Raw genomic sequence first — 13,993 nt, forward strand, 5'->3', positions numbered from 1 at the left:
ATTCCGAAGTACTAGTTGAAAATTAATATGTTTGGTTTAACATTAATTTTTTAAACTTAAAATTTAATTGTTTAAATTCTTGTTGAAAATTTATGTTTTTTTTGGTTTTTAGTTGAAAGCTCTTCTTTTTGCTGAAAAATTAATTTTTTTAACTAAAAATGTTAATATTTTATTTTCAATTAAAAGTTATTATTTTTAAGTTAAAAATTCAACTTTTTCGTCAAAAATTCATATATTTAGTTGAAAAATTGTATTTTTTGGTAGAAAATAAATCTTTTTATTTGAAAGCTAATTTTCATCTTTAGAAATTAATCTTTTTGGTTAATAATTTAATTATTCTATTTGAAAAATCATCACTTTGGTTGAAAATTTAACCATTTTGTTGCAAAACCCTTCTTTCTTTGGTTAATATAAATTATCAACAAAAACTTAAATAATTAAATTTTAAGATAAAAAAAATATTTAACTTGTTTATTTAATATTTAATTGTTTTTTCTTTAAGTATTTTTTGGGTGAAAATAATTTTTTTTTACTAAAAATTGAACTACTTTTAAAAGATTAAAGGTTAAAGATTTAGAATTTTAGTTAAAAATTGATTTTTCTTATTTTAATTGAAACTATTTCACTGAAAATTTATAATTTTAGTTTAAAATTTATCACATACTAATTCAAAAATCACCTGTTTGGTTAAATATTATTTTTTTTATCTTAAAATTTAATTATTTGAGTTTTTGTTGATAATTCATATTTCTTAGTCAAGTTAAGTTTTTTGTTTGAAAATTCAACTATTTCAGTTGAAGATTCATTGTTTTAGTTGAAAACTCTAATGTTTGGTTTAAAATTAATTTTTTTTAATAAAACTATTACTATGTCATTTAGGGTTGAATTTTTTTGTTTTATTTTTTTGTCCAAAGTTCAATTATTCGGTTGTAAATTTGTCTTTTTTATATAAAAATTAAACTATTTGGTTAAAACTTAATTGATTTCATCGAAAAGTTGTGTTTCTTGGTAGAAAACTAAGCTTTTTATTTTAAAAATGATTTTCTTGTTTAAAAATTCATCTTTTTAGTTTAAAATTTAATTATTCTATTTGAAAATGCATCACTTTAGTTGAAAATTTAACTATTTGGTTGAAAATCCTGTTTTTTCTTTTCTGTGAAAATCCGTTTTTTTTTTTTTTTTTGAAAATAAAAATTTAACTATTCCATTTTTATTTGAAAATTGAATTTTCCTAGTTCAAAATTCAACAATGGTTTTCTTTGAAGTTTAATATTCTTATTTAAAATTTCTCTTTATTGTTAAAAATGTAAGTATTCCAGTTAAATATATATTTTAAAATTCATTTTGAGATTGGAAATACAATTATTTAGTTGAAAGTTAAACTTTTGTCAAAATTAATTTTTGTTGTTGTCGAAGATTCATTTCTTTGCTTAAAAATTCATTCCTTTGTTTGAAAAATAGGCTGTTTTATTCAAAACTTGTTTTTTTGGGTGAAAATAATTTTCTTCTTTGTAATTGAAAATTTAACTACTTTTCCATTTCAATATCCCATAATTTTAGTTAAAAATTCATCTCTTTGGTTCAACATTAGTTTTTTAATAAAAAATCTAATTATTCAATTTTTGATTCAAAATTATCTTCTTGGTTAAAGATTAATCTTTTTAGTTAAAAATCCAATTATACTAGTTAACGATTGATAATTTTAGTTAAAAATTGATGTTTCTTATTTAAAATGAAACTATTTCACTAAAAATTTATAATTTTAGTTTAAAATTTATCGCATTCTAATTGAAAAATCACCTGCTTGGTTAAATATTAGTTTTTTTATTTTAAAATTTAATTATTGAAGTTTTTGTTGATAATTTATCTTTTTCAGTCAAATTAAGTTTTTTGTTTGAAAATTCAACTATTTCAGTTGAAGAATAATGGTTTTAGTTGAAAACTCTAATGCTTGGTTTAAAATTAATTTTTTTTAAAATAAAATTATTACTATGTAATTTTGGGTTGAATTTTATTTGTCCGAAATTCAATTATTCGGTTGTAAATTTGTCTTTTTTATATAAAAATTAAACTATTTGGTCAAAACTTCATTGATTTCATCGAAAAATTATGTTTCTTGGTAGAAAACTAAGCTTTTTATTTTAAAAATAATTTTCTTGTTTAGAAATTCATCATTTTAGTAAAAAATTCGACTGTTTGGTTCAACATTCATTTTTAATAAAAAATTTGATTATTAAATTTTTGATTGAAAAATTATCTTCTTGGTTAAAGATTAATCTTTTTAGCTAAAAATCCAATTATACTAGTTAACGATTGATAATTTTAGTTAAAAATTGATGTTTCTTATTTAAAATGAAACTATTTCATTAAAAATTTATAATTTTAGTTTAAAATTTATCACATTATAATTGGAAATTCACCTGTTTGGTTAAATATTAATTTTTTTATCTTAAAATTTAATTATTGAAGTTTTTGTTGACAATTTATCTTTTTCAGTCAAATTCATTTTTTTGTCTGAAAATTCAACTATTTCAGTTTAAGATTCATGGTTTTAGTTAAAAACTCAAATATTCGGTTTAAAATTAAATTTTTTAACTAAAAATATTACTATTTCATTTTGGATTGAAAATTATTTTTTTGTTTGTTCAAAATTCATTGATTTCGTCGAAAAATTGTATTTTTTTGGTAGAGAATTAATCTTTTTATTTGGAAATTAATCTTCTTGTTGTCATTTTGGTTAATAAATCAACTATTCAAGTTGCAGATTAATTATTTTATTTGAGACTTCATAATTTTCTTTGAAAATTGTTCTATTTTATTTAAATTTTTGTTTTTAATTAATTTTTTCAAATGAAAATTTAACTATTCCATTTTTAAGTTGGGAATTGATTTTTTCCAGTTCAAAATTTCAACAATTTATATAAAAATTGGTATTTTTCAATTGAAAATTCTCGTATTTTGTTATATTTTTCTTTGAAAGTTAATTTTCTTGCTTTAAAATTCTTCTTTACTTTAAAAAATGTAACTATTCCCGTTAAATATTTATCCTTTTTTTAACTCATCTTTTTGTTTGAAAATACAATTATTTAGTTTAAATTTAAACTCTGCTGTTGAAACTTAATTTTTTTTTGTTGAAGATGTACTGTTTTGGTGAAAAAAAATCATTTCTTTGGCTGAAAAATGAGCTTTTTTATTTAAAACTTATTTTTTCTTTTGATTTTTTCGTTTTTTTTTTTCAAATAATGTTTTTTTTTAAACGAAAAATGCAACTATTATTCTAGTTGAATATTCCACAATTTCAGTTAAAAATGGATCTCTTTGGTTGTGCATTTACTTTTTAACTAAAGACTTAGTTATTTAATTTTTTGTTAAAAAATTAACTTTTTTAGTTTAAAATTCATCTTTTTTGGTAAAAATTAATCTCCTTGGTATAAAATTAATCTTTTTGGTCAAAAATTCAATCATTCTAGTTAAAGGTTCATCATTTCAGTTAAAAATTTCTCACTTTGTTTGAAAATGTAACTTTTTTGTTTTGTTTTGAAAATTCAACTATTTCAATCGATGATTTATTGTTTTAGTTTAAATCTCTTATATTTGGTTAATAATGATTTTGTTTAAACAAAATGTTGATATTCCATTTTCGGTTAAAAACTATAATTTTTCTAGTCGTATATTCAATTATTTGGTTGTAAATTTTGTTTTCTATAATTAAAAATTAAACTATTTCGTTGACAATTCACATTAAAAGAAATCTTTGAACAGAAAATAGCAAGATTTTCTTATTGTAAAGTTTCTTGAATTTGTACCTGTTTCATGAATCTTCGAAGAATGATTCCACCAATGGGAAGATAGCAGAGAATGAGCATCGAATGGACCCAAATTTTGCCATTTTCTTCCTTCGGATTGATATTCGATAAAGTCGTGTGACTGAAAGAAGCCTTGCCTCCTTGCAAATTATCCCCGGATAAATTAATCGGCAGAATTATGCAAAGTGCGACCAACGTCATCAGGCTTGTCAGGATGATTAAATAACGTTCGAAACAAATGTAGAGAAAGCCATCCGGTCCTGCTCGCTTCATAAGCTCGTCGTCCCTAAATTAAAAAAAAAAATAGATTATCTATAAAATAAAAGGGTGGCATAGAAACTTCACTTTCAAAATTCTCTAATTTTTCCCTTCTTCCTGAAACTTAATACTCAAAGACCAGCATTTGAATCATTTTATTTATTTATTTCAATCAAAGAAGATGACTTTTCTACCATAAAAAATTAATTTGTCATCTAAAAGAATGAATTTTCAAGAAAATAATTAAATTTTCAAAATATGGTTACATTTTTTACGAAATTGTGGAATTTTTAAACAAATACTTCAATTTTTTACCTACAAAAATAATCTTTTAACCAAGGAGTCAAACTTTTAAACAAAAAAGAATAAACTTCAACTAAAACAGTTAAATTTTCAACCATACAGTTGAATTTTCAATTATTGAGTATACATTTACAAAAGAAAATGGAAGTTAAATTTTCAGGAAAAAAATTTAATTTTCACAGGGTGACCGTTTTAATCGACGAAATAAATTCCCGGTCAAAGTGGAACTGCTAAATTTTGAACTTTTAAAATTTACATTTAAAAGTTTTTAATTTAGAAATTTTGTATTGAAATTATCAATAATTTAGGCTTATGAAATTGAAGGTACTAACATTTTTCCACATAAAAAAAAATATAAATCCACGTTATTATTTTCAATGCTCTAAATTAAAAAATCAATCAATGAACTTTATAATTTTCAAAATTATATAATTTTAAGGCATTTTAAGCTCGAAACATCAAATATTGAAAAATTAAAGAAATTTTAACTGAACACTTCTTAAATTAGAAATTGAATTATTTTATTTTGAAATAGTTTAAACATCCTTAGAGAGCTTTAAAATTTTATTTCAAAATCTTGAGAAATATATAATTCCTTTTAAATTAGTTTTAAATTTTAATTTTGGAAATTTTTTCAGAACTTCTAAATATCTATCAAAATGAATTGAATTTTTTCTAAAACTTTCAGAAAATCCTTCAAATTTCAGAAGATTTTTTTACAATTTGGATGTAAAAATAAAAATCGAACATTTATTATTGGAAGCGAAATTTAAGTAATTTTAAGAGATACGTAGAAGTTTTGAAAAGATTCAAACTTAATATAAAACTTTAAATAATAGCCTAAAATGAAACAAAAATGTAGATTTTCGCAGATTTTAAACAAAAAATGAGATTCTTTTCAAAAATTGTGAACGGCTTCAAAAGAATACAACATATTCTTAAGATTCATAGGAAAATTAAAAATAATTTTTCATTTTGAAAAATTAATTTAAGAGAATTTAAAAAGTTTTTCAAATATTTACACAAAATTTTAAAAAAAGATTATAGAAGATTTTAAGAAAACTTTCTAAAATTTGCATGATCATTTTTTATCTTTTTCAAACTCCTAAATATCTCTTAAAATTACTCAAATTTTTTCTACAAATGTTCATTTGTAAATTATACGTAAAAATTTAAAAATTTCACTTACAAATTAAGCATTTTTCAAATAAAACAATTAAAATTGTAACGTTCAAAGTTCAAGTGCTCTTCCAAATTTTAACGAATCCAGATTTTCTATGCCAGACAATCCAGTTAAAGATGCTCTATTTTTAAATATTTGGTTTCAATTTACTTGTCTTGAATAAAAATTCAAATATTGCTAAATATTCAATAATTTTTGTTTAATTTCAAATTTCAAATTGAATGGGTTACAAATTAAATATTTTAGACTGAAACAATATTTTTAAGTTAATAAAATCCTTGAATTAAGAATATATTATTATGAAGTTATATTTAAGTTGAAAATAGTTTACGTTAAAATCTGAATATTCTTAAATTTTCAACTAGTTTAAAATAACAATTTTAAATTAAAAATTTGTAAAGTAAAAAAATGTTGACTTACTTCATGAATTTTTAACCAAGTAGTGGAATTTTCACCAAAAAAATAAGAATTGGCAGAGGAAAACCCCTTTCATTTCCCGGGCGTAAAAATAAAATAATATTAACCATATCAAAATTCAATTGATAAAAAAATAAGAATTTTCAATCCAAAAGGACGAATTTTCTGTCAAAATAGACAAATGTTTAAGAACATAGTTTAATTTTCGAAAAAAAAAGAATTCAACAAAATTGTTTAATTTTCAACAAGGTAGATTAATATTCTAAAAAAAATTGGAATTTTCAAACAAATACTTGAATGCTCTACCGATAAAGTTACAATTTTAACCAACTAGTCAAATTCGTTAACAAAGTAGAATAAATTTCAACCAAAAACCGTTGCATTTTCAACCAAATTGTTGAATTTTTAAATAAAAATGACAAAATTACAATAAAAAATAAAAGTTAAATTTTCATTAAAAGAATTTAATTAAAAAAAAATAATTTTCAACCAAAATGGTGAATTTTTAAACAAACTACATGAACTTGCAACCAAGTAATATACTTTCCAATAAAATAATTAACATTTCCACCAAATAATATGATTCTAAAACAAATACTTCAATTTTGTACCTACGAAGATGAATTTTTAAGCAAATAGTTAAATTTTCAACCGACCAAGATAAATTTTCAGTTCAAAATAAAATTCTTAACAAAAAAAACAAACGAATTTTCAACCAAAGTGGCGAATTTTCAAACAAAAAATATTCAGCTTTAACCAAAAGCAGTTAAATTTGTAACCAAACAGTTGAATTTTCAACCAAACAAGATAAATTGACAATAAAAAGTGGAATCGTTAAATTTTTAGTTAAAAAATAAAATTGCTAACAAAGGGGAAAAACGAATTTGCAATCAAAATGGCGAATTTTTAACAAATTTCAAAGAAATACTTGAATTTTCTATCTACAAAGATAAATTTTAAACCATCAAATTTTCAAGCAAATAATAATAAATTCCAACCAAAACCCGTTAAATTTTTAACCAAATAGTAGTTGAATTTTGAAATAAAAGAAGATCAATTTATAATTAAATTACAATCAATTTAAGTAAACAGACGAATTTTTAATTTCAAAAAATTAAAATTCAACCAAAAGTACTAAGATTTACAATAGTTAAATGTCCAAACAAAAAGAAAGATTTTTTTAAAAGACAGTTAAATTTTCCTCCCAAGAAGTATAATTTTCAATAAAAAGATGACTTCTTAACAAAAAATGTAATAGTTGATATTCCAGCCAAACAAAGTTTAAAATTTTTTCCAAAGAGATTAATTTAAAAATAAAAAGACGAATTTTTATACAAGAAGATTAATTTTCCAACAAAATTAATTTTAAACTTAAATAAAAAACGAATGTTGAACAAAATAGTTCAATTTTCAACCCAAAAAGACGAATTTTCAACAAAACAGGAAAGTTTTAATTATATATTTTTTTAAACTGAAAATTTAAATATTTTGTTAAAAATTCGTATTCTCGATGTGAAAATTTAATTATTTTATAGAGAATTCATCAGTTTGGCTTGCCAATTTCATAATTTTACAGGAAATTAAACTATTTGGTACAAATTTAAACTGTTTTGTGAAAAATTAATTTTTCATTAAAAATTAATTCTCCTCAATCGAAATTTAACAACTAAAATAAAATTCTGACTAATATCACATCCATAGTTCAAACTATTCAGTTGAAAATTGATGTAATTTGTTAAAAATTTGTCCTTTTTTGTATAAAAATCAACTATTTGGTAGAAAATATATGTATTTGATTGAAAATTTTGTCTTTTTTGGAGAAAAAAAAAATTTTTCGTTGTTAAAAATGAAACTATATAGTTGAGAATTAATCCGTTTTTATAAAGGTTTCAAGTGTTTTGTTTAAAATTCGTTTTTCTTGGTTAAATCAAACGGTTTTTTATTTTTAATTAAATTTTTGTGTGTTGAAATATCAACTATTATATTTTTAATTGAAAATTCATCTTTTTAAATTAAAAATTCAACATCTTGTTTGAAAGTTTAACTACTTTTTTAATAGATAATTTTTTTGTTTGAAGATTTATAATTTTAGTTGAAAAATCGTATCTTTTTTCTTTTTATATGATTTTTTAAGCTGAAAATTGAACCGTTTTGTTGGAAATAAACTTTTCTGGGTTTAAAATTCCACGGTTTTGTAAAAAAGTTGTATTTTTGTAGAGAATTAATTTTATTGGTTAGAAATGCAATTATATACATTTTTCGGCCTCCTTCGAAAAAACTAGAATGATGAATCTTCAGCACCGAAAATCTTTTGTTTTTAAAGTTTTAACTATAAAATATTTTGACTTTAAATTTTAAAAAAGTTGAATTTAACTAAAATTGATGAATTTTCTAAAAAACAGTCAAATCCTCAACCAAAGAATATTATTTTTCAACCAAAAAGTTGCATCTTAAAACAAAAAAAGATTTTAGTTCAATTTGAAACAGCAGAATAGTGGAATTTTTTGACAAGAAAATTGAATTTTTATTTTAAAAAAAGATGATTTTTTAACAAAATTGTTAAATTTTCAACTAGAATTATAAATCTTCAACAAAGAATTGTTTTGTTTTTAAAATAGGTTCACCTTTAACAAAGTAATTTAAAAATAAATAAATTCAACTAAAATTGATAAACTTTTCAAAAAAATAGTTAAATCCCCAACCAAAGAATATTAATTTTCAACTAAAAAGTTGCATTTTCAAACAAAACAAGATTTTTGTTGAATTTTCAATTCCAGAATAGTTGAATTTTCAAAAAAAAAAAAAGATTCTATAAAAAAATGGTTAAATTTTCAACTAGAATGATCAATCTTCAGCAACGAAAATCTTTTGTTTTTAAAGACTTAACTATAAAATATTTTGACTTTAAATTTTAAAAAAGTTGAATTTAACTAAAATTGATGAATTTTCTAAAAAACAGTCAAATCCTCAACCAAAGAATATTATTTTTCAACCAAAAAGTTGCATCTTAAAACAAAAAAAGATTTTAGTTCAATTTGAAACAGCAAAATAGTGGAATTTTTTGACAAGAAAGTTGAATTTTTATTTTAAAAAAAGGTGATTTTTTAACAAAATTGTTAAATTTTCAACTAGAATTATGAATCTTTAACAAAAAATGTATTTTGTTTTTAAATTCAACATCTTGTTTGAAAGTTTAACTACTTTTTTAATAGATAATTTTTTTGTTTGAAGATTTATAATTTTAGTTGAAAAATCGTATCTTTTTTCTTTTTATATGATTTTTTAAGCTGAAAATTGAACCGTTTTGTTGGAAATAAACTTTTTTGGGTTTAAAATTCCACGGTTTTGTAAAAAAGTTGTATTTTTGTAGAGAATTAATTTTATTGGTTAGAAATGCAATTATATATATATTTTTCGGCCTCCTTCGAAAAAAACCCTGGAAATATGGATTTTGAACTAAAAATTTTCAATTAAAAGAATTAATTTTAAACTAAACTAAAAAACGAATGTTCAATTATCAACCCTAAAAGTTTAATTTTTAACCGAAAATAGTTTAATTTTCATTAAAAAAAAAATTGTATCCTTAACCAAAACAGAAAATTTTTTTTTGTTAAAAATTTTTTTATTTAACTGAAAATTTAACTATTTTGTTGAAAATTCATATTCTTCGATTAAAAATTCAACTCTTTTATAGACAATTTTTTAACAATTTTACTGTTAGGTCGAAAATTTTGACTAATATTACATTTATTGTTCAAACTATTTAGTTGAAAATTTATGTAATAATTTTTTTAAATATTATTTAAAAAATTTTTTTAAAAATATTTTTAAAAATAGTTTAAAAATATTATGTTTATGAAATATCAACCATCACATGTTTTGTTAAGAATTCATATTTTTATATTGAAAAATTAAATTTTGGGTTAAATTTCAACTACTTTCTTAAAAGTTAATTTTTTTGTTTACAGATTCATGACTTTTAGTTGCAAACTATTTTCTTCTTATTTCAAAAAATGTTTTTTAAGCTGAAAATTAAACTATTTTGTTGCATATTCAACTGATTAGTTGCAAATTAAATTTTTTGTGAAAATTCAGATTCTTTGGATGAAAATTAAACTGTTTTACAAAAAAAACGTCTTTTTTGTTCGAAAATTCTATAATTTGGAAGAAAAATAAACTATTTGTTATGAAATTAAACTGTTTTGTAGATTTTTTTTATTGAAAATTAATTCTCAATCAAAATTTAACAATTACATTTTTTATTACACATTAGTTTTTTTTAGTATAAAAAATTTGACTATTAAGTTAACAATTTTTTTAACCGAAAAAATATAAACTAAAAGTTACTAAAATACAATTTGTATTAACATCACATACAGTGTAAAAAATATTTAATTGAAAATTTATTTAATTGATAGAAAAATCATCTTTTTTGGCAGACTAATTTTTTTTGTTAAAAAATTGTTTCGTTGGAAATTAATCTGTAATAATTCAGGATCCAAGTATTTGGTTGAAAATTAATCGTTGTATGTTAAATCCAACTTTTTAAAAATTTTAAATATATTTGTCCTTGAAATATCAAATCTTACATTTTTTGTTGAAAATTCATCTTTTTAGATTAAAAATTCGACTTCTTTTTTGAAAGTTGTAACTACTTTTTGAAAAGTGGATTTTTTAATTTAGAAATTAATCATTTTTGTTGTAAATTCGCTTCCTTTTTTATTAAAATTGATTTTTTAAACTGAAAATTCCACTATTTTGTCGAAAATTCAACTGATTCGTTGTAAATTACTGTTTTGTTGAAAATTCATATACTCGGATTGATAATTCAACTGTTTTATAGAATTTTTTTTGTTGCTTACAAATTTAACTACTGATAAACAATAAAACTATATTGTCGAAAATTCGTTTTTTTAAATTGAAAATTAATTCTCCTCAATGAAAATTTAACAACTGCATTTTTTGATTAAAAACTGATCTTTTTAGTATAAAAACTTTACTTTCTATTTGAAAATTTTAAGAAATGACCAAAATATAAACTAAAAATTAATCAAATAAATTTTTTACTAAAATCCCATCTAGAGTTTAAACTATTTAGTTGAGAATTAATATAATTTCTTTAAAAAATTCTCCTTTTCGGAAGAGAAATCAACTATTTGGTTAAAAGGCCATGTTTTTTTTTCAAAATTCGTCTTTTTTGGCACAATATCAATTTTTCTTGTTGAAAATACAACTGCTTAGTTGAAAATTAATTTCTTTTATTTGAAACAATAATTAATAATTTCGAATTGCAAGCGTCTGAAATTTAAAAAAAAATACACGAACGATTTTGAATAATTTAATTAGAAAAAGCAGTTTAATTGTATAATTTTTTAGTCAAAGCACTGAAAATTAAACGATTTTAATTTGATTTGAAGAATCACGAAATTGGTATGAATTAAGATCAAAATTTCGAAAACATGATACTGTTAAAACGTTAAAAATGGAATATTTTAAGATTATAATTTTGGCAATTGATTAATTAAAAATTCAAAGGAATTGAAATTGTATTCTTAATAATTAAAAGCGTTCAAAATTAAATAATTAAAAAATTTACATTTGAATAATTTTAAATTCCAGACGACTAAATTATGAAAATTTTATATTGAAAACTAAATGTAGTCTTTAAAGCCAAAGCTTCTAAAATTATAGAATTTTAAATATATATTACACAATAAAATTATAAGTTGAAATTAAAGCTGATTAGACAAATTTGTCTGAAAAGGAAAAAATGAACTGAATTATTCTAAAAAAATGTTCGAAATAAATAGTCATTTTAAATGGTAAACGTTAAAAATGAAAAAAAACTTTTTTACACTCAAATGCTTTAAAATTGCAATTATGTGAAGTGAATTTCTATCCCTTTAAATTTCAAAAAGTTTTAAATTGCTAATATACTTTCTAAAATTCAACCAAATAGTCTATTTTTCATCTTTCTTTATTTTAAAATAAATTTTTTATTTTTTTATTTAAAATTTTAAATGATTTATTTGTTTCAATCTTCAACTAAAAATTTGACAATTTTAAGATCTTAAATTGAAAATTAAAAATAAAAAATATAAAACAATATTGCTATAATATGCTTTCATTTTTAAAATTGTAAAATTTTGAGCTTTTCAATTCGAAATTGCTTTATATTTCGATTCTAAAATTAATAAAATCAAAACAGACTATCAAGGCTTTTAATTTGAAATTTTGAATTATTTAATAGCGAAATGGTTCTGAAATTTAGAATATTTGAATTATTTCACTCTCGATTCCAAAACAATTTTTTAAATAAAAATGTAACTGATACATTTTTCGTTAAGAATTAATCTTTTTTTGCAAAAAAATAAAAAACTTCTTATTTGAAAATTCATAGAATTAGTGAAAAATTTATTAATTTGGTTGAAAATTCAGCTGTTTTCTTGAAAGCTCGTCTTTCTGGCTTGCAAATTAAACATTTTGGATGACCCTCTATCAGCTATTTAAATAATTTTTAACCAATTAGAAAAGAAATTTTTAAATATTTTGTACAGAAAAGAAATCGAAACAAAATGCCTGCAAAATATAAAAATTTCTAATTCTATTTATTTATATTTTGCAGAAAAAAAATAATAATAAAAGGGATTATATATAAGGTTGAAAAATAGTAATTTGAATACTGACTTGACTCTGAAAGCGGTGACAACCCATGATAGAAATCCTCGATCTACGTGTGATAACTGTATATTGACGGAAGTCTCGATGCAAGTTAAGTCTGCATCTCTGTCGTTGTCACCGTAAAATAATTCCATCCACCTGTTATCGGTTTTGTGCAGGAGAGCCAGTCTTCCATAATTCCAAGCTTTTTTTCGAAGGAAGCCAAAAAGTGTGACTAGAAGCTTCAATCAAATAGAGTATAAATTATTAATTGTCAATTAACAATTAACAATTATAAATTGATAATTGATAATTACCAATTAACAACTCTCAATGAATACAATTAAAAATTATGTTAAGACATTAATCAATAAAAGCCTACAAATAAACTTTCAAAACTCCCTGAATTTATTTATTTTAACCGAAAAGGATGACTTTTCTACCATAGAATATTAATTTTCAATAAAAATGAAGATTTAGAAAAAATGGTTAACTTTTCAACAAAATATTATAAATAATGGCTGTGATGTTAGTCTAAATTTCATTTGATTAATTTTTACTTTATAGTATTTTCGTTTCTAAACTTTTTAAACTAAATATTAAATACGAATAATATTTTGATTTTAAATGAAAAACAGTTGAATTTAAAAAAAAAGAAACATCCAAAAAGTAGCTGAATCCTCAACCAAATAATATTAATTTTCAAATAATAAGTTTCATTTTAAAACAAAAAAAGATTTTAGTTCAATTTCAACAAAAGAATAGTGGAATTTTTTAGAAGAAAGTTGAATTTTTATTTAAAAAAAAGGTGATTTTTTAACAAAATTGTTAAATTTTCAACTAAAATTATGAATCTTCAACAAAAAATGTATTTTGTTTTTAAAATGGGTTCCCCTTTAACAAAGTAATTACATTTTCAACCAAAAAATATTTTATCTCTAAATTAAAAAAAAAACTCAATTCAGCACTAAAATTCATGAATTAAAAAAAAAGTTAGATTGCCAACAAACAATATTAAGTTTCAACTAAAAGCACGGAAAATCTTTTGTTTTTAAAGTTTTAACTAAAAAATATTTTGACTTTAAATTTTTTAAAAGTTGAATTTAACTAAAATTGATGAATTTTCTAAAAAACAGTCAAATCCTCAACCAAAGAATATTATTTTTTAACCAAAAAGTTGCATCTTAAAACAAAAAAAGATTTTAGTTCAATTTGAAACAGCAGAATAGTGGAATTTTTTGACAAGAAAGTTGAATTTTTATTTAAAAAAAGATGATTTTTTAAGAAAATTGTTAAATTTTCAACTAGAATTATAAATCTTCAACAAAGAATTGTTTTGTTTTTAAAATAGGTTCACCTTTAACAA

At 20.8% G+C, this 13,993-nt stretch overlaps 1 protein-coding gene across 1 annotated transcript in view; it reads right to left on the minus strand.

Annotated features, from left to right (window-relative positions):
• The window catches only part of LOC117169462 (CSC1-like protein 2), a 62,540-nt gene that overhangs the window by 37,024 nt on the left and 11,523 nt on the right, over nt 1-13,993 (minus strand). Inside the window, exons 3-4 of the mRNA XM_033355858.1 lie at nt 12,655-12,869; nt 3,807-4,092 (exon numbers count right to left, since the gene is read on the minus strand). Of these exons, the coding sequence (XP_033211749.1) occupies nt 3,807-4,092; nt 12,655-12,869 (501 nt within the window). The remainder of the gene's footprint in view (nt 1-3,806; nt 4,093-12,654; nt 12,870-13,993) is intronic.

This window comes from Belonocnema kinseyi, chromosome 1, assembly GCF_010883055.1.
Source record: "Belonocnema kinseyi isolate 2016_QV_RU_SX_M_011 chromosome 1, B_treatae_v1, whole genome shotgun sequence".
Classification (NCBI taxonomy): Eukaryota; Metazoa; Arthropoda; class Insecta; order Hymenoptera; family Cynipidae; genus Belonocnema; species Belonocnema kinseyi.